This window comes from Temnothorax curvispinosus, unplaced genomic scaffold (genome assembly GCF_003070985.1).
Source record: "Temnothorax curvispinosus isolate PA1 unplaced genomic scaffold, ASM307098v1 QBEX01004246.1, whole genome shotgun sequence".
Lineage (NCBI taxonomy): Eukaryota > Metazoa > Arthropoda > Insecta > Hymenoptera > Formicidae > Temnothorax > Temnothorax curvispinosus.
In genome coordinates, this window is record NW_020214026.1 from 435,548 (window position 1) to 454,289 (window position 18,742).

Here is an 18,742-nt window from a genome sequence, read left to right on the forward strand (position 1 = left end):
ATATACATATATATGTATATATATATATACATATATATGTATATGCATACACAATATATATTTAAATATATAAAGAGCCGTTAAAATTATGTTCTTCCAAGTACTTGAACTTGAAACACACGGTAAAGAGCATGTTCTCTGTATCGAGGTTGATGTTGATAATTTTGTTGAACGAAGTGTACGCGCGTAGTATACGAGATACCGAGGTAATATTGCTGCCGATATGGGATTCCAAAGGCGCACCGGAGGTACGTTAACGTAAAGTTTTATCTATTTATTCTTTAAAAGCGTACGACTGTCAAAAATTACTATTCGATTACATAATTATTATTCGATTTACAGATTCCTTTAACTTTCAAAGCCTTTGGACAATTGATTCAGTTGAATCTACGTAGAAACGACAATATAGCATCGCCTCAGTTTCAAGTCTGGAAACACAATGCCAAGGGCATCACGGAAGAATTGTCGCAGTTAAATGCACCAGATCCTTGCTATTACCTTCACAAGAATCGCGTTGGTTCCGCAGCCATAAGTTTTTGTCAACATGGATTGGTCGGTGGTATTCTTTGAAGGGAAAAACTGACATATTTTTTTATTATCTCTTTGTATATGGATATGCGTATAGAATATTAAAAAAATGTATTTCTGTTGGCGACAGCACGGGCTCGTCTTTCTGGAGAACGTTACTTTGGAGATCACGCCTTTGCGAAACAGCCTCGCATCTTCACCCTTACTCGTCGACGACCGTTACGTTAAAGAAGAAGGCGATCTTTCGTTGGGTGAACCTCACGTGGTTAAGCGATCACCGCCGAGGCCACCCGTTGATCTAGATGTCGAAGAAACGAGGCGACCTCGAATACGGGATACAAAGGGAAAGTTAACGTTAGAGCTGGCAGTCTTCTTCGACGAGGCTGCGTATCGTTTATTCTCGCCATTCCTGGACGAAGACGACGGGAGGATTCGTGATATGTTGTTAGCGTACGTGAATGGTATTCAAGCTCTGTATCATCATCCGAGTCTAGGTGTCGCGATCGACATCTCGTTGATACGCTTAGACATAATTCAGAGGCAGCCACTCGATCTACCGCACTTTGGCGGCGAGAGAGGTAGCTTGTTGGATTCGTTTTGCAATTACGCGAACGCTCGCAATCCTCCGGAGGACGCTCATTCGCGTCACTGGGACATGGGTCTTTACGTGACTGGACTGGATCTTTACGCGGTCGAAAACGGAAGGAGGAACGGCGCTACCATGGGACTAGCTACCGTCGGTGGTTTGTGCATCCCACGTTATTCCTGCGTGATAGCAGAACTGGGAGTTACGGATCAACTTGGAAAGCCGTATCCGTCCGCGGGCTTTACATCAGTTTATATCGCCGCTCACGAGATCGGTCACAAGTAAGTCATACTTGAGCGATACGATTGCTTTGATATGGTATGGTATGGTATGGTATGGTATATTTGGCGAATCAATGATCCGTTCTCGTTTGAAAGCTTAGGAATGCCGCACGATTCGAGCGGCAATGCGTGTCCGAGGGATGGGTACATAATGTCACCCAGTAGAGGCGTTCGAGGTGAGACGGTTTGGTCCGACTGTAGCCGTGAGGTGGCCAAGACGCTTTCGCGAACGAAAATTTGTCTCTTGGATCGACCGGAGGAGCCGCGAAACACCTCGGATGCACTTGCGCACGATCATTCGCGATATCGCGATCTACCTGGGAGAGAATGGACCGCCAAGAGGCAATGCGAGTTACTTCTACGCGACAAGGACGCGGACGTTGTCACGTTGTATCAGGCTTGTCAGTCTTTGCAATGCGAAACGCCTCACAGAAGTGGATATTACTTTGCAGGACCGGCATTGGACGGTACGCACACTGCACACTATATACACACGGTTGCGAGTCATTCTTGAATTGAATTATATAGGCAGATTATTATAGCGCGTTCGGCGAATAGCTAATTGATTTTTTCTCCCCAGGAACTCGATGCGCATCCGGTAGAGAGTGTCGCGGTGGAGAATGCGTGCCCGTCCCCGAACCGCCGCGGCCGGAATTATCCGACAAGCAAAAAGGTAGCTGGAGCGAATGGAAGGAAGGTTCCTGCAGTAGCGGTTGCTTGCAAAAATCCAAAGGCGCTCGTATTAGACGACGGTTCTGCGAGAATCGAGATCATAGGACGACGAGAGATTGCCAAGGGCTGTATTACGACGTGCTCCTGTGCAAGGATGAGAAACTTTGCAAAAAGAAACGCAGGACGATCGACGAATTCGCCACGCTGAAATGTGGTCTTTTCGGCGAAAGACTATCCACATTAGACGGCGCGGCGAAAGGACTTCAGGCGGCTCACGAAACCGACCGGCCGTGGATGGCCTGCGCTATATTCTGTCGACGAAAGGACATTGCCGCTTATTACGCGCCACGCGTGGAATTAAACGACCTTGGCCTTGACCCGTACTTTCCAGATGGGACATGGTGCCACACCGAAGAGGGCCAAGCGTACTTCTGCCGTCAGCATCACTGCCTGCCAGAGAACTTTCGATTCGGGAAAAAATTGCCGAGAGTTTACCGGTACGAGGACGAGCACGATGACGTGGGACCGCAAAATGCACAAAATCGACTTGGAGTCGCTGATCAGTTTAACAACAGGTACTTGACATCAGGGCCAGACGGTTTACCCTTGCTGACTTCTGTATCGCGCAGCATCCCTTCTCCGCTCGACGAAGATGAATGGATCGATAAGGATTACGTCGACTTACCTCCATCCGTGTCCGGACTGCCTTACCCCATCGATTAATATAATTAGTAACGGTGAAAAATAAAAAGAGGTAAAAATGAATCGGGGGAAAAAGAATCGATAGCTATTAGGCGAGACAAAGTCGTTTGCAAGGAGGGAAGTAGACTGCTACGTAGAGCGGCAGCTCGGACCGCGCACGAGAGGACGAGAGCGAGAGCGCGATGACGTCATCCCCACTTCACCGTCTATTTTAAGAGTGTCCCAATGTTATATATTCGTATTTCCATAGGAACGGGATGGAGAATCGAGAGCAATAAAGAAGATGTGTATCGTATAACTTAATATTTCTCATATTATTTAGCGTACAAATAATTAATCAACCATTAAACTTAGGAGCACGTACATAACGGGACGTGTTCGCTCGACATCCGAGTGAAACTAATTCGGATCGAGCCTAATTATATGTTCGTTTGTGTCTCGCAATATTTAATGTAAAGAAAAATTCTTTATATTAGACTTTATATTAGACAGAGCGTACGTACGACAAAAATGATGTACAAGACTCGTCGCGATATCTGAAATTTTCGTTTCACCGTTCTTCCACAGAAGTTTTCTTTCCTTCGTTCTCGATCTTACAACCGTTACCTATTGCTTAAATATCGTTAAATGTGTCATGTGTAGTAACAAGTACGAACCCGCACTTGCGAGTGAAACGGATAAATGTTCTGATATTGCATCTGCGTTATCTTACAGATAGCCTTCGTACATACCACACGTATATTTCTAGGATGCTCTCGCATACACACTCACGCATACATGCACATACGCATAATATATGTATAATGGAGAAAAAGTAATTCAGACACGACAATCACGTGAACGTAGCAGATTCTTTATAATTATTTTATACGTTATAATTTAATATATTTATCTATATCTGTGTTTATTCTTTACGGTTTCTTTTTTACTCGATTGAGAGACCAATCGTGCTACATATAGACACCAAGTCGCTGACGTTCAACTCACGTGAATATCGACGTAACGTCGAAGAAAATACATATTTATCTTGTTTGATTTGGCCTCTAAGAGCAAATCTTGGAAATATTTAATCGTTCTCGATCATTCCATGTCATAGTCGTCGTCGTCGTCGTCGTCGCAGTCGTCGCAGTCACTATCGTCCGTGTCGTTGTCGCTACGCGTCTTCGCGTCTCTCCAAGTACTAGAACGTACACGAGACACGAGACGTATCCGTAGTTTTGCTGATTGAGACGATTAAAGATGTGTGAACGTGCATCGATATTTCTTACATTATATACGCCGCCGCGCCGTTGCGTATCTCGATCGATACGACGATACGAGCTCAATTGGGTAATGTGTCGTACAATATATCCTTGGCGCTTTGGGTTAAAGTTTCAGGGAATTTAATGTCAAACGAGACGAGAAGATCGCCCTTCCGCGACGGTTCTTTGGGGAAAGGTAGACCGTGTCCTTGGAACCTCTTGACCGTATTCGGCTTGACAATCTCCCTCGTTAAATTCAAGGGTATCTTTTCGCCGGTTAGCGTAGGAACTTCGACGATGGTGCCGCACAAAGCTTGCTTCAAGCTCAGTTTGCACGTATATCTAATGTCACTGCCTTCTCTCCTGAATAGCGGATGCGGCTTGTCCCTGATGATAAAAACGATGTCCGCCGGTTCTCTCCTCGGCGATTGATCGCCTTCTTTCTGGAAAGTGATCTTGGTGCCGGCTTTCCAGCCTGGCTTTACATTGATAGTGAGAAGCTTGTCCTCCTTCTTGGAGCTACCGTCCGGCTGGATGGCCCGTCTGCATATCTTCATCTTCTTGGTGCAACCTCGCAGAATCTCCTCCAAGCTGATGTACAAATCGTGCTCGATGGCTGGATCTTGGGCGCGATCTTTGCCAGTCCCTTTACCGGTATTCGGGCTGGCAAAGTTGAACGAGTGTGATCTAAAGGCGCCGCCTTGTCGCGGCGGTCCCATGCCGAGACCAAAGGGATCCATGTCGATGTCCATGTCGTCGTCGTGGAAGGCGAATCCTCCGCCGCGGTTGCCAGCGAACTCGAACAAGTTGTGAAACGGGCTGGCCGAGCCGAAGAATTGAGCGAACGTCGCCCTCGGATCGCCGTGGAAGGTATACGTCGCACCCCCTCCGCCTCCGCCGGCCGAGGCACCCCCTTTCAGACCCTCCTCGCCGAATTTGTCGTAGACCTCCCTCTTCTTCGCGTCCGACAACACCTCGTATGCCTCGGCTATTTCCTTGAATTTCTCCTCGGCACCGGGGCTCCTGTTCTTATCGGGATGGTATCGTAAGGCTAACTTTCTGTAAGCCTTTTTTATCTCCTCGTCGCTCGCTCCCTTGGCTATGCCAAGTATTTTGTAGTAGTCTTTTCCCATCTCCCCTATCTCTGCCTCTGCCTCTGCCTGTTGCCTCTTCCTGAAACAACACCCAAACGTCCAACGTCATACAATGTCCCACCTTCTTTTTTCTTTATACATATACAAATACTAACGTATTCACGCATATATATATATGCATATATCATGTCTCTCTCTAAACTCTAAATGGTATTATAAGCAGTAAAGTAAAGCAAATCACCAGAGAAAGAGAAATGCCTTTTCAACAACAGATTCTTCGATGCAACTTACGTATGTAATTTTTAATTTCAGAATCAAGATTAAGACGTCTGCCATTAAGGGCTAATAAAGGCACGCGACCTTTATATGTAGAATGGATCGTTGTCCTCTTTCTTCCAAAGTACAAGATACATTCTAGATATCTCTTTTAAATCTCTTTTGCTTTACTTAATGTCAATAACGTCGATACAGATGGACTCGATGGATTAGCTCCGAGCTCCGAACTAGAGTTTACCGAGTCTACGAGTCACGTGCGCGCGTTCGCATCACCCGACACCCGACACCCGACACTCTTCGCGTATCGAGATCGGCACCAGCAGGGCCGAATGAAACGAAACAAGTAGTAAGTAGATGGAACTAAACATGATCTCTCGGTCACGTTCGCTTTCACGGACATGCATTTGCACGCGTGTGCGTGCCCATTTGTCATATCGTCATATTGTCGGTAACGTGCCAAAGCCGTCGCGATACGAGCACGGGCACGGGCATGGCAATGGCAACGGGAACGGGAACGCGAGTATCTGTCCGCGATGCCACACAACGTTTCTGCCATTTTTTTTCGCGTCGAGTCCCGAGCGATGGAGATGGAGATGGAGAACCATCGGGAGCCAGCGCTCCAACCGCTCCAACACACCCACGTACGTATCACCGATATCTATTTCTGGCAATGATGACCGCGAATACGCGACGAATGTTTCGCTCGTTCGCACGATTCGAGCTGCAACGCAAAAATAAATACCCCACCCTTAGACAAAGTTTCGTGTCGTTGCCATTGCCTTGCCTTGCCTTGCCTTGCCTTGCCTTGCCTTGCCGTACCGTCGACGTCGTCGTTCCATCTCTCACAGTTTTCAGATTTTTCCTACGCGCGCGAGAAATCGATCGACGTTACGAGAATGCGAGAATACGAGAAAAGATTTACACGCGACAAACGTACGGAGGCGTCAGAGGCGTGCAATCGCGTCGCAAGGTTACGGATTTTCTCTCCGCCTTATGCCTTATAGCTTATAGCTGCCTGCGATCTACGATTTTGCCTGCTACTTATCGTTAGTCTACTTACTATCTCTATCCTCAAAGGATTATTCCTCGTAAGAGCACGTATATACGTTTCGCTTTCGCACAGAGACAGACAGACACTTGGAGCTTGGATCACAAAAGCTGGAATACGTTCGCAATCGCAACAGTTGACAAAGAATAATCGCGAACAAATCCAAACGACTCTCAACTCTCAACGTTCCTTGAGCGCGTACGTGTCAAGCTGTACTGCTGTACTAAACTGTCGCGTAACCTCGCCGTCCATATATATATAAACTTTCCATCTACCAGCCACTACCAGCTTCCGGAACTTTCGAGAATGAATCGACGGCCGACGCCACAGGGCACAGCTTCGCAGTTCGCAGCGCTCCCTCGATGACGTCAACCCTCGATGTCGATGACGCGTGCGAGGCGCTACCGTCGCGACCTGCCGCCTGCCGCGCCAGTTTCAAATCTCTCAAAGGCTCAAAGGCCCGCCTCACCAACTTACTACCCTGGAGACCACATTTCTGGATCGACGGATTTATTAATTAATATATACACGTTATTCCATTATTATCTACTTAAACGTAGAAACAGGGCGTGCTTGCATTCTCGCGACGTTGGCGGCATATACTTGTCGTAAAAGTCCTGAACAAACTCTTCCACTTTGAAACCGAATTTCTGGTACAATATTAATGCGGGATTCGTGGCCGACACGTGTAACGTTACGTCTTGTCCCATGCAAGTTTGTATCAAGTGGTACAACATGAAGGTGCCGATGCCGGACCTTCGCCACTCCGGGCGCGTCAAGAAAAACGAGATGTAGGCTTCGTTGTAGCCAACGTACGGTACCAATATCGCGAAGCCCACCACCAACTTTTTATACAACACAACGCACGTGAAATCTGGATACTGCAAACATTCGGTCACTAAAACAGATATTTATTATGCGCGTGCGATACACATACGCGATTTATTATAAAACTTTGCAAGATAGACACTTACAATCGATCCCAGGCCAAAAAAACTGACAACAGAGACTGTTGATCGCGGGAACGTGTTGCGGTCTGATGTAAGAATAATCGATGGACGCCATGGCCGGCGGTTTCCATCGGGGATCATTTCCGTTTACTTTCGCGCACAGCTCTTCCATGATCCTTAACCACAGTGGCCGACAACAAGCGTCTCGTCTTATAAACGGCTTCAAAAGTCTATTCGTATACGGGCTGTGTACGGACGTAGGTTCGTTGTAACCCTGCAACCTTTGTTCGAAAATATATCCCAGATCGTCGCTAAAAAATCGATCCAACACTCGATCGTTGTTTCTCGACGGGGTCGCAAAAGCTTCCGATTTAGATCCGAAATAGTGATCGACGTCCAACAGAGGAAGCCGATACTCTCTTTTCCTCTTTCGCACCGCCAGTTTTCTGTACAGCCTTTTAATAGCGGCCGGCGCTTTGTCGAGATCAGTCTTGTCCTTATTGAGCCTTTGCAACAAATACGCTTCCTCTTGACAAGTCATGCGCGATATTTTTTCATCTGGAATACACATATGCATGCATCTACATATAATTCACACAGAAAGAGAGAGAGAATGCTACTGCAACTCGCGCATGCACGTCGCGCGAAAGGATACGTACCGGTAACGACTGGTAAAGACTTGGACCAAGGTCGTTGACGGCGTTTCGCTTCTTTAAACAAAGAAGCTGGAGGCTGCTCTTGTATGGAAACTGGACTGTCGTTGCTATCCTCGTCATCGCTTTCCTCCTTAATCTCTTTAATTTCGTCGCCACTACAGTTTGGCGATAAAGCACTCTCTGTATTGCACAACCAGTCGCACGTATCCATCAGCTGTGCCAAATGGAACGCGTTGCTTTCAGATTGGCAGTCGCGGATTAAATCGGAGATGGATGGAACGTCACTCTCATCGCGTAACATTATATCATCCTCGAGATCCATATCTACAAGACAAAAAACAAGATACGTCTCTTGATCTAACGTTTGTTCGTTTGTGTGTCACAGTGCTTTCAGTTACTCAAACGTACCATTTGGCTCATCCTCTTCCAGTAAAAACTCAGATAGGGTTTCCGTAGGTTGAACGTACGCATGGGAATACATAGAGGAGCCTTTATTTTTGAATAGCTCTCCACTGCAGTTGCTATCCTCTCCGATCGAGAGACTGGAATCTGACTGTGCGGGACTGTCTGTGAGCTTACAAGGTACGTTTGCACCTGCGCATCTTTTTCTATCCATTAACATTTTGCTATCTGGAAAAAGAACGTGTTGATACTCTGCCTATTGATCTATTGATCCTCATACACGTTACGTGTGTGTGTTACTTTTGGCGATCAAAATTTCAGGAGGATCCGTGTCCAATAGTTTCCACCATCCAGACTCTCCTAATTCCGTGGTGCCGGATTTGAAAAAGATGCCGTTGTAATGAGACAATGTACCAGATATAGTGCCGATCCAATTCTTCTTCTTTTTCCTGAGTACAATCAACATTTTGAATTTTGCACCACACATTTGGAGTACGTTATACGGTACAATATTATTACAGTTAATGTAACGTGAATACAAATAATACAGAGTAAAATACTTACACAGTCCTCTGAAATAAGTAGTCCCAATTTCTCTCGACAAAAGTACCGATATCGGATTTCCAATGGAAGTATCCTCTTTTACTAATGCCACTCGATTTCTCACGTAGATTGTAAAGCGTCAAAATAATAATGTTGAGCCATGGCATTCTGTCGCGCACGACCGTTTCCTCGCCTAGTGGATTGCAAGAGGCACACGTAAGTTCGAAGAAAACATCTCCTACGAAAGACACTGGAACGCTGCCTCTCTTTAAACATGCCGTATGTATTATTTTGTCGCATCCACCGCTACAACGTAACGTTGGTTTGTCGTAAGGATCGCACGCTTCGCCACACGTCTTGCATTTCTCGACTTGCATGCTCTCGGCTTCGCTCAACCCTTTCGAATTTGTCGCGTTTTCCACGTGTTTCTCAATCTCAACTTCAACCTCAACTTCAACGGCTTCTGACATTTTTATCTGTTTTAACCCGTTTTAACCTCTTTAGATCTCTCACAGAAACGGAGTTTGCCTCGTAGTTTGCGGCAAAAAAAAACTCAAGTCTTAACCTAACCTCTATTATACAAATATCTCTGACTTTTCTGTTTCCGAGTTCCGAGAACAGCTGTCCTGCCTATAGCTAAATTCGACGTCTCGTCTAGTATTTTCCTGTTAAAAAAACCCCGCTGCTCTTTTACACACATTTGTCATTGTCACGTACATACATGTAGATTTAGAAGATAAAAAAGCCGGAAGGCTGAAAATACCATGTCTATCCATAATCGTAATCACCTAATCACCTTTCGTCTTGTACGTTGCGGCTGCACTTGCAGGAGTTGCAGGACTTGCAGTTTGCAGTCGCGTATGAGCGGTATGACGGTATGAGTATATGCGAGTGTTGTGATTTGTGATTGTGTCTGTGTGAGAGCAGCGCGAAAGAATTTAAGTGTTAGGAAAAAAATAGCTGACTTATCGTTAGGGTTGACGGAGATCTGGGTTGATCCAGGTTGATCTAGATTCTAGGATATAGGAAATTGAAAGTACCACAGATAATCGTGTTTACACGTTACATCAAGTTGGTCTTTTTATTCGAGATATACAGCCTTAAGAATACTGTATAAAATATATCGTCTGCAAGTTGATCCTGGGGAAGAGAGAGATTTCGCCATTTTTCTTCGGGGTTTAAACGTTTCTTTTAAAACTCTAAAATTCCAAGTTTGGTAAACTGCCGATCAAAAGACAAGCCGAGAGAAATAATTAAACGAGTTATATCTCATATCTCGTATGCATATGGACGACCAAATGTTACACATTACAATGTAAGAATACAAGAATGAGATCTCCTGTTTTGGCATTTATTTATATTTATATTATGGATAACATTTGAAATTGTGTAGGGTAATCATATCCATATGTGACATTAATCATTGTTACACACACGTGCCGAATACTTAACTTGGTCAACGTGTCAGCTGTGTGCTGTGTGTGTGTGTATTAATATTAACATTATTAATAACGTAGATCAGTCCACGTCGTGTAAATGTAAATGCATCGCACGACACAAAAAAGTCATGATTCATCTACTTTTCTACTTGATTTTACTATCGCTCGTTGTGAATATAAAATGTGTATGTTAAATTTATCGAGTGCCATGCCACATAGCATATACAGATAATGGATACAGATATGGCACATATCCATTAGCAAGTGCAAGTACAAGTAAGCGTAGCTCGTATAGCTCGCACATTTTGCAACAAGTAAAAAGGAGATTAACGATTTCTCGCAGGTCTATCTAGTCTTGTAAAATGTAAAATAACTGCTATTCGATTAAATGCAGGTACCTTTCCGCACGTGAGACGCGTGCTTTACACGAGTTAATAATAATAATAATAATAATAATAATTTTTGTTCTACACGTAGTTTTACTTAATTAGTAGAGCCTTTTCTCATAGGAGAACAAGCTGTGTACATTGCCCTCCTGCTGAGCCGAGGGCGTTCTTCTTTCGAATTTCAATTCCCCGCTATACATCATCGATCGCAAGGCGGCGAGCGACCTCGCTCCGATATCCTGGCAGCCGTGCTTGATCCCGCAAGTCAAATAAGGCAGAAATTTAAGCACCGAACCCTTGTCCACTATAGAGCCGCTGACACCTTGAGCTACTTTCAATTTGTCCATCTCGTTATGAAAATATCTATCCATCGCCGAGCCCTTGGCGTCCTTCCTGTCCATGGCTTCCAACGAGCCCATCCCTCGGTACTTTTTAAGTCGGACTCCGTCGCTGAAAAAATACTCGCCCGGAGCCTCGGAGGTTCCAGCTAAGAGAGAACCCATCATAACGGTACTAGCGCCTAAACTGAGACCTTTGATAATATGGCCGATAAACTGAATCCCACCGTCCGCTATGACGGGGATCCCAAATTTTCGGGCGTATTCGGAAACCTTGTAAACGGCAGTCGCTTGACCCCGCCCTACGGCCATCACCTCCTGCGTTATGCAGATAGATCCGGAACCCATACCGACGCGTAACGCATCGGCTCCCGCCTCTATAAGATTCTTGGCTTGCATCGTAGTCACGACATTACCAGCGATCACCTGTAAATTTGGATACTGCGACTTGACGTACTTGATCATATCGATTTGATATATCGAGTTGCCCTGGGAGGAATCCAACACGACCACGTCCACGCCAGCTGCCACGAGCAATTCGAGGCGGTGCTTGTCCGTCTCTCGCGTCCCTACCGCGGCTCCCACCAACAGCTGTTTGTTCTCGTCCTTGCTGGCATTCGGGTAGCTACGGTTCTTCTTCAAGTCGGTCCTCGCCATCAGGGACACGAGTTCGCCTCGTTCGTTGACGATCGGAAGCTTTCCCTTCTTGGACTTTTCCAAAATGACATTGGCCTCTTGCAAGGTTACGCCAGCCGGCGCGGTGATCAGATCCTCCAAAGTCGTCATTATAGAGCAGAGCGGTTTACGTTGGTACGTAGGCAAACGTTCGAGGAAGTCGATATCTCTGGAGGTGACGATGCCTAGCAGCTTGCCGCCGACTTTACCCGTGTCCGTCACGGGTACTCCGCTAAAACCGTGCTCAGCCTTGACGTTTAAAACGTCGTTGACCGTGTGATGCGGCGCCAACACAACTGGATCCCTAATGAAACCATGCTTGTACTTTTTTACCTGTAAACAGGAGACAAGCGTGTATCTATCTACAATTTAACGCGGGAGATTATTCACATTATTATCCACATATATGTATGTACACGGATGTGCGTTTCAACGGGTTTGAAGAAGGTCAGAGCGAGAGAGATTACCTTGTGCACTTCGTTGGCTTGATACTCGGGGATACAATTGTGATGTATGATGCCGATCCCGCCGGACAGGGCCATAGCTATAGCCATGTCAGACTCGGTAACGGTGTCCATCGGCGAGGAGACGAGGGGTGCCTTCAGCATGACTTTTCTGGTTAACGGTGACAGCAGATCGACTTCGTCCGCGGTAAAATCGATGTAGCCGGGAAATATGATAAAATCATTGTAAGTCAATCCGTCACCCGCGGCGAATAGCTGCGCGGCCGACAAACCGTCGTCCGGCAGCGGCACGTCCGCCGGCTTTATATCGCCCAATACGTAGTCTGCCATAATTTCCCGTCGCGCGTCGCGTTTTACGTTTCGTCGAGCCGAAACCTTGTGAGTCGTGGTGACTGGTGCCGCGCTACCGTCCTTACTTTTCAGTCGGGCCCGAGGAACCAAGCTTCTCTCTCTCTCTCTCTCTGGAAACAGGAAGAGCACTAAGAACACGTGCTACGTGCTACACGTGCGCGCTCGAAACTGTTGGCAGTCGTGGCTCCTCGGGCTCGGGCTCGGGCTCGGAGCTCGGAGCTCGGAGTTGCTCGGCTCGGTTCGGCTCGGCTCGGAACTCGGAACGATCTCGAAGAGATCAGCCAACCGGCAACCGGCAACGAGCCGAACGAGCGGCTTCACTCAGCTTCACTGTCACTGTCACTCTTCACTCGGCTTGAGAGCAACACTGACAATGAGAGCTGAAAGTTGAGAGAAGGCTGACGGCTGACGGCTGACGCTGCCGGCCAATGATCGTGTTTCAATTAACGCGCGTCGTGTCGCGCGGTACCTTTGTTCACTCGCTTTCTTCCACTCTTGACACTCCCGACACCGCTCACTCCGTTAGGCTATTATCAATTATCACCGGAGCATGTCGGAGTGTCCGGAGCGGAGCTGGGACTGCTGAGAGCGACTAGCGACGAAAGCGAAACTTGGGTTACGGAGTACGGGGTGCGAGATATATAAGATAGGATATACCGTCGATATTTCGATCGCTCCGAAACGCGCTCGAAAACGCGTAGTAACAATAGCGTATCACGTGGACATTTCTACTTTTAACCTCACGAGTCGCGGAGACTCGCTCCTCTCGCCGCAAGCTCGCACTGCTCACTACGTACTCGCAGCAGTGTCGCAGTGTCGCAATTCGAATCGTAGAATTTTCGCGTGTTATGCCATGGCGCGAATGATTGAGCAGATTAACGTATGTGCTGTGCCTTCCCTTGTAGCTCCCTCGAATCTTGCCTTGAAAGTTTCCATCCACACGCAACGGTGACGAACTGACGAGCGTGGACGAGTGCGAACTGCAAATTGCAAACTGGTAGAACCGCCCACGCACCGTTCAGAACAACTGTTGAAAACAATGCGGCAGGGCTGCCGTTTGGAAACTCTGACTGGTATTGGCTCCAACATCCATTTTTATGTATAATAAATTAACTTTAATCTCTGCAAAACGTACACGTTACGTTCGTCTTCTGCAACGTGATCTAACTGATCTTTGGCTCTTATATGGATTATACATATTTTCTCGCGCTATAACGTCGCGAGACGTGCTAGCCTCATTGCAAATTTCTTTCGTTTCTTCATTTTGTATTATTTATAAATATAAAAATCCACGGATGCATTGGCGGTATACACACGTAGTACATGTATATATATATATATAAACACTCGTATACGTAGGTATAATATACAATATAAGCACTTGCAGGGAATATATATTATAAAAATGTAGAGAAACGTCGCCAAGATAGAATAAAGATAGAACGAAACACACGTAAATAGATTCAAAAAACGTGCGTTATTACACATTACACACATCACGTTTATTTCACATTACGAACGCTGAAAGCTGAAAACGACACGTACACATTATTGCAGCTGCTATAGAACGTTTAATGCGATTTTCGCAGATACACGAGATGGAGATGGAATATAACGAATCTACCTGCTACCATGAATTTGGCAATAAGCCTATATAGACTTTGGGCGCGAGCGAAAGAGATAAAGATTTTACTGCTTTCGATCGAATCTTACTGGTCGTAAAAGAATCGTGGTCAGGACGTCGATAACTCCATCAAGAGCTTCTCCGAACGACGATACGATGTATCGGAACGTTAGTTCGATATACGTCGCGTTCTCGTCCTCGTATTCCTCGGCGAAGAAATAGTCGTACATCATAGGCAAAAATATGACCGCGACATACATCGCGATGCACAGCAGCGCTAAAAAGAATCAGAAACGCCAAATTGGAAGATAAATCAGAATATAGCTATTTTTTTCTTTTTCTCCTTTCTTTTCGGCTCGCTTCTTCCGGACGCTTATAGACGCTTATTATATCGTATATACCTATGGCTCGAAGTCCGAGCAACCGCTTGCTCGCTCGCTTCATCTTTTTTCGTTTCATCTTGATCTTGTTCGCAAACACGGATGACAATCCAGAAACGGCAGAAACTTGGCAAACGCTTTCACGCGCATTAGACGTTACGTTTGCAGCTGCAGGATCCGAAGGCGGTCTTCCATCGGCAGTCGTCGAGTCTCGAAGCGCCGTATTGATCATGCAAGAGAGTACGGAGCATTGTCGTAGCGTTTGAGATTCAGGTAAATGGTCCTCGTTCGAACATTCTCTATCTTTTTGTCTTTGTCTTCCTAACGCCGCCGCGTTATCCGGCTTGGCCGACGCGATCTTGCGTCGGAGTGGTCCGAGTTTCCAGTAATATTCCCAATAACTTTTGTTCAATAGCTCTCGAGTTTCTAGAGGAATGGACGATGGCTTCTCGAATGACGTTCCCACTCGTGGATTCGTCGATAAACGAGACGTGATTCGGCCTTGTTTTGACGCGTTGTATTTTACTAATATAGAATTCCACGTCATACTATTTATTCCGTTTCTTCGGTGTAACGGTAGATTTACCTTCGAGCGACCGTGGGCGTGGGCGTGAGTCTTTTCGTATCGTCGTTTACCTTTAACGCGCGCGGCGCAACGATAACCGGGCAGTATCAGAGTGCACGCGGAATCTGTACGCGCCAAACGGGATTTCTTTCGAAAGAACGACTTTGCCTTTCTCGACAGATTCATTGGTGCGGCTTTACGTTTTACATTGACGCGCCGCACCCGCACCCGCATCCGCCCGTCTTCCACAGCTCTCTTATATTCCTTCTCATCCTTGTCACTCTTATCGCTATATCCCTTAATCCCGCAAACTTGGCTCGAGACTAAACTTTCCATACCTTTTTCCAATATTTTGTCATTTGTCATTGCGTTTGCCGAAGGCGTACAACCCGCATTGTCTCGGTCGACCGCGGTTTGCTTCATCCGACCCGCCCGCGCCGAGGTCAGCGTCATCCAAGTCTTACACGTAACCATCTTTCTTTCGCTCGACATTTTTCTCTCGTCGCATTCTCCGTCCGCGATAGAAGAAGAATCTATCGTCGGCATCGTCGCGCAGCTTTGACCGCAACTTTCAACCTTACGGAAATTTTTCAATCTTACAGCGGTATTTAAATTTGAATAGCTACGTATTCTACCGTCGGCGTCGTCCGCATCACCGTTATTGTCTAATGCGTTGTCTAATGCAAAGTTTCCGTAACGATCTTTATCTTTACCGACATCCTGATTCAACGATACGTTCGATGCGACGTATCTCTCCGCGCGCGACGTATCCTTATCTCTCTCGCATATTCTTCGACCGGAAGTGCTTATTATTGCACTGTGCCCGTCGCAATACTTGGAAATACTTTTGTTAGTTTTCTTCTCCGTGATATAGATACCGTCGCTGTTCTTCGCTTGACTTTGACATCGCTCGACATCTAAAAACAGCAAAAGTCCAATATCGCGTTCGTGTCTTATCCTGCTTATCAACGCGATCGAGCGATACAAATTATATTGATAACAATTCATTACCATCAAGTGGGTATTTTTCATTCCTAGACTCTTTCAAGTTACACATCGAAATGGTCGATCTTGTACAGATATTTCCGACAGTTTCTCTCGCAGCATCGTTTTCGCACATCGACGGCATTTTAACATCCTTTTCCATTTGCGTAGGCATCCTCGATATATCGCGATAGGCGACTACGGGAACTCGAACGGGTGCTGATGCTGGCGCGGGCGCGGACAAACAAGTGGCTTCTACATTAAAACTGTCGATAGGTAACGCATGTATCTTTTTCTCATCGACCATTAAAAGCAGCGGCCTATTGCTCTCCTACATATATAAACATTAAATATACGATAAGAGCCATGCTCTTTTAATATTTTATATGCTAATCTGAAACTTTGCATACTTGTTTTTCTCCTTGAGAAATAAATCCGCTTCCAACATCGTGTCGCTCGTTAGTCGCGTGCTGCAAAGCTGAAATATATATACGTAAGTCAAAATGTTTATCATGCCATAAGCAATATCGTTTCGTAATTTAATTTGTACATACACGTATTCCAAGGGCAATGTTTCGCCTCTAAAATGGATTGTTTGTCGGTGGTTTTCTTCGTCGATTTTCCAACACTTGATAATAACGTGTCTACATCGTGACACGGTGCAGATGTATATAAACCATCCACGCTTTCGCCCGTTTCCCGCGATTTATCCTCGTGTTGCTCGGTTTCTTGCAAGATTTTAATATCTAACTCTGGTGTTTGTCTGTCGTGTTTTGTGTTACAGACGTCATCTGGCTTCTCAGCTTTTTGTCGCGTTATCTGCCTGTACGTACATTTCATTATTGTCAATCAATATAATTGTATTAGCGCGCGGCACGCGGCACGTTGACGAAACGAAAAACGTATATAGATAAAAATACATTATTAGAAATATACATATATTATAATATTATTGGAGGAAGGTATACGATATATTTGAGGAAACTGAGAAAAGTAATCATCTTAGAAATTAATAATTAATACCTTCTAAAACGCGGATCGAAACAGCCAGGCAGCCTTTTCCCTATATGCGTGATTGCTTCGTATTTTTGGCTTGATTTTGATTTCAGGTGTCTACGTGTAAAATAAAGAAGGGAAAGGAAAGAAAAGTGTATTAAAAACATGTAGCGAAATAGATTTAAAATATATAATACAATATGTACATTTATCTGAAATGTTTCGGAAACTTACTGACATGCAACAGGTTGCACTATGCTGCGACCTTTTTTAGGAGTTCCTGTCAAAGTGACCACACACGGAGGTTCAATAATGTCGTCGGTATTGTTGCTCGAACGACGTGGAGGTATTTTAGGCCAGGATGGATCAGGAGGAATCCTAATGTCGAGAATACCGTGGTAAACGTGAACGAAATCTCGTCCATGCCTAAATTACACTCAATAATACAATGTAGTATATACACAATTATGTACCGTAACGTGCCGACATTGCACTTTTCCGAGATTGCTGATAAATTTTGTCCATTTACTAAAAAACACACACATAAAGAATATTAAAGCCACATATGCTTTAATTATTTTCTTGCGACGATATTTTCTATTTTTACCTTTTATATGCAACTCGAGTGTATTTGTTTCGTTATCGCGCGCCATATCGCGAAATAGATAATTCTTAGTACTTGACGTCGTTTATAACGTCATATGTGACGCTATTTCAGTAAATCGAAACTTGATATATTAGCCTAAAAAGTTATACGAAGGACGATTATTGTGTCAATTACATGTTTCTTCAACGTCGAATGCCTTTTTTATGCGATCGAATTGTAAATTTTGTTTGTCATGAGTCAATTGTCTTGAAATTATTTCTTATCACTACCACATAGTATACTATATATGACTATAATGTTACTACTACCGGACATATAAAGATAAACGTGTTAAGGATTATACTTTATTATCACATAATTTTTATATAATATTATATGTATATTTGTATACAACTTTAAATTTAACTTTAGAACTTAATATATTTACATCGAATATACAATAGACATAGTTATAGCCAGTCTTGGGTTTCGACAGAGAGAGAGAGAAAGAGAGAAGAAGAGATAAAATGTCATTTTTTCTTAATTTTGAATACGACATTACGAACAATTAGCAAATATCTTTAAATTGAAAGATCTTTCCATTGGCGCGTGACAGAGTATGGTCAACGCACAAATTGAATTTCAAGTCTGGTTATAACATTGTAGGAACGATCAATTACTACTTATTCGATATTTTTTTAATTTAATGGATCGCATCATTATATATACTACTCTAAGGTATAAGGTTTCCGCAACATTATTATTTTTTTTTTATATCACATCACGTGTCATTAATCTAACATTGCAACTGCCCATCCCTTTGATCTTTCTATTTACTTTCTTCTTCAAAGATGTTGCTCTAACTCGTTTCCTCTTAAAACGGTCTTTCTCTTTCTATACGGATTACAGGTCCGCGGCTACTATACTATAGCGTAGTAGTGTGTGTGTGTGTGTGTGCGAGTATGCACATAATTT

The 18,742-nt window shown here is 44.8% G+C and overlaps 5 protein-coding genes across 10 annotated transcripts; 1 reads left to right on the plus strand and 4 right to left on the minus strand.

Moving 5' to 3' along the window:
- The first annotated feature begins 27 nt into the window (after positions 1–27).
- On the plus strand, positions 28–2,804 carry LOC112453348 (A disintegrin and metalloproteinase with thrombospondin motifs 2-like). The gene is made up of 5 exons (XM_025014062.1): positions 28–248; positions 343–552; positions 659–1,395; positions 1,492–1,862; positions 1,976–2,804. Exons 1-5 carry the CDS (start codon positions 132–134, stop codon positions 2,788–2,790), a joined length of 2,250 nt encoding a protein of 749 aa, XP_024869830.1. The 5' UTR covers positions 28–131; the 3' UTR covers positions 2,791–2,804.
- Positions 2,805–3,055: 251 nt separating this feature from the next.
- LOC112453354 (dnaJ protein homolog 1-like) lies at positions 3,056–6,712 on the minus strand. 2 transcript variants are annotated; one of them, XM_025014079.1, is made up of 2 exons: positions 6,441–6,712; positions 3,056–5,183 (listed from the first exon to the last, which is right to left on the minus strand). In XM_025014079.1, the coding sequence occupies exon 2, from the start codon at positions 5,141–5,143 to the stop codon at positions 4,091–4,093; it is 1,053 nt and encodes a 350-aa protein (XP_024869847.1). In that variant the 5' UTR covers positions 5,144–5,183; positions 6,441–6,712; the 3' UTR covers positions 3,056–4,090. The 2 variants fall into 2 exon arrangements, with proteins under 2 accessions (XP_024869847.1, XP_024869848.1); XM_025014080.1 differs by lacking the exon at positions 6,441–6,712 and adding an exon at positions 5,396–5,525.
- LOC112453349 (cysteine-rich protein 2-binding protein) lies at positions 6,606–9,861 on the minus strand. Of its 5 annotated transcripts, none has more exons than XM_025014068.1 (7): positions 9,776–9,861; positions 9,001–9,644; positions 8,737–8,885; positions 8,443–8,664; positions 8,038–8,358; positions 7,403–7,936; positions 6,606–7,326 (listed from the first exon to the last, which is right to left on the minus strand). In XM_025014068.1, exons 2-7 carry the CDS (start codon positions 9,447–9,449, stop codon positions 6,971–6,973), a joined length of 2,031 nt encoding a protein of 676 aa, XP_024869836.1. In that variant the 5' UTR covers positions 9,450–9,644; positions 9,776–9,861; the 3' UTR covers positions 6,606–6,970. The 5 variants fall into 5 exon arrangements, with proteins under 5 accessions (XP_024869836.1, XP_024869832.1, XP_024869833.1 ...); XM_025014064.1 differs by having other exon boundaries at positions 9,001–9,455; positions 9,701–9,852; XM_025014065.1 differs by having other exon boundaries at positions 9,743–9,844.
- A 167-nt stretch (positions 9,862–10,028) lies between these two features.
- Positions 10,029–13,834, minus strand: LOC112453351 (inosine-5'-monophosphate dehydrogenase 1b). The gene is made up of 2 exons (XM_025014071.1): positions 12,285–13,834; positions 10,029–12,150 (listed from the first exon to the last, which is right to left on the minus strand). The coding sequence occupies exons 1-2, from the start codon at positions 12,609–12,611 to the stop codon at positions 10,906–10,908; spliced, it is 1,572 nt and encodes a 523-aa protein (XP_024869839.1). The 5' UTR covers positions 12,612–13,834; the 3' UTR covers positions 10,029–10,905.
- Positions 13,835–14,091: 257 nt separating this feature from the next.
- LOC112453350 lies at positions 14,092–17,612 on the minus strand (the record flags this gene model as incomplete). The annotated part of the gene is made up of 7 exons (XM_025014070.1): positions 14,092–14,533; positions 14,658–16,118; positions 16,213–16,516; positions 16,596–16,663; positions 16,740–17,008; positions 17,209–17,298; positions 17,416–17,612. Coding segments are annotated over 7 exons (2,601 nt in total), but the record flags the coding sequence as incomplete, so codon positions are not given.
- Between the last annotated feature and the right edge of the window lie 1,130 nt (positions 17,613–18,742).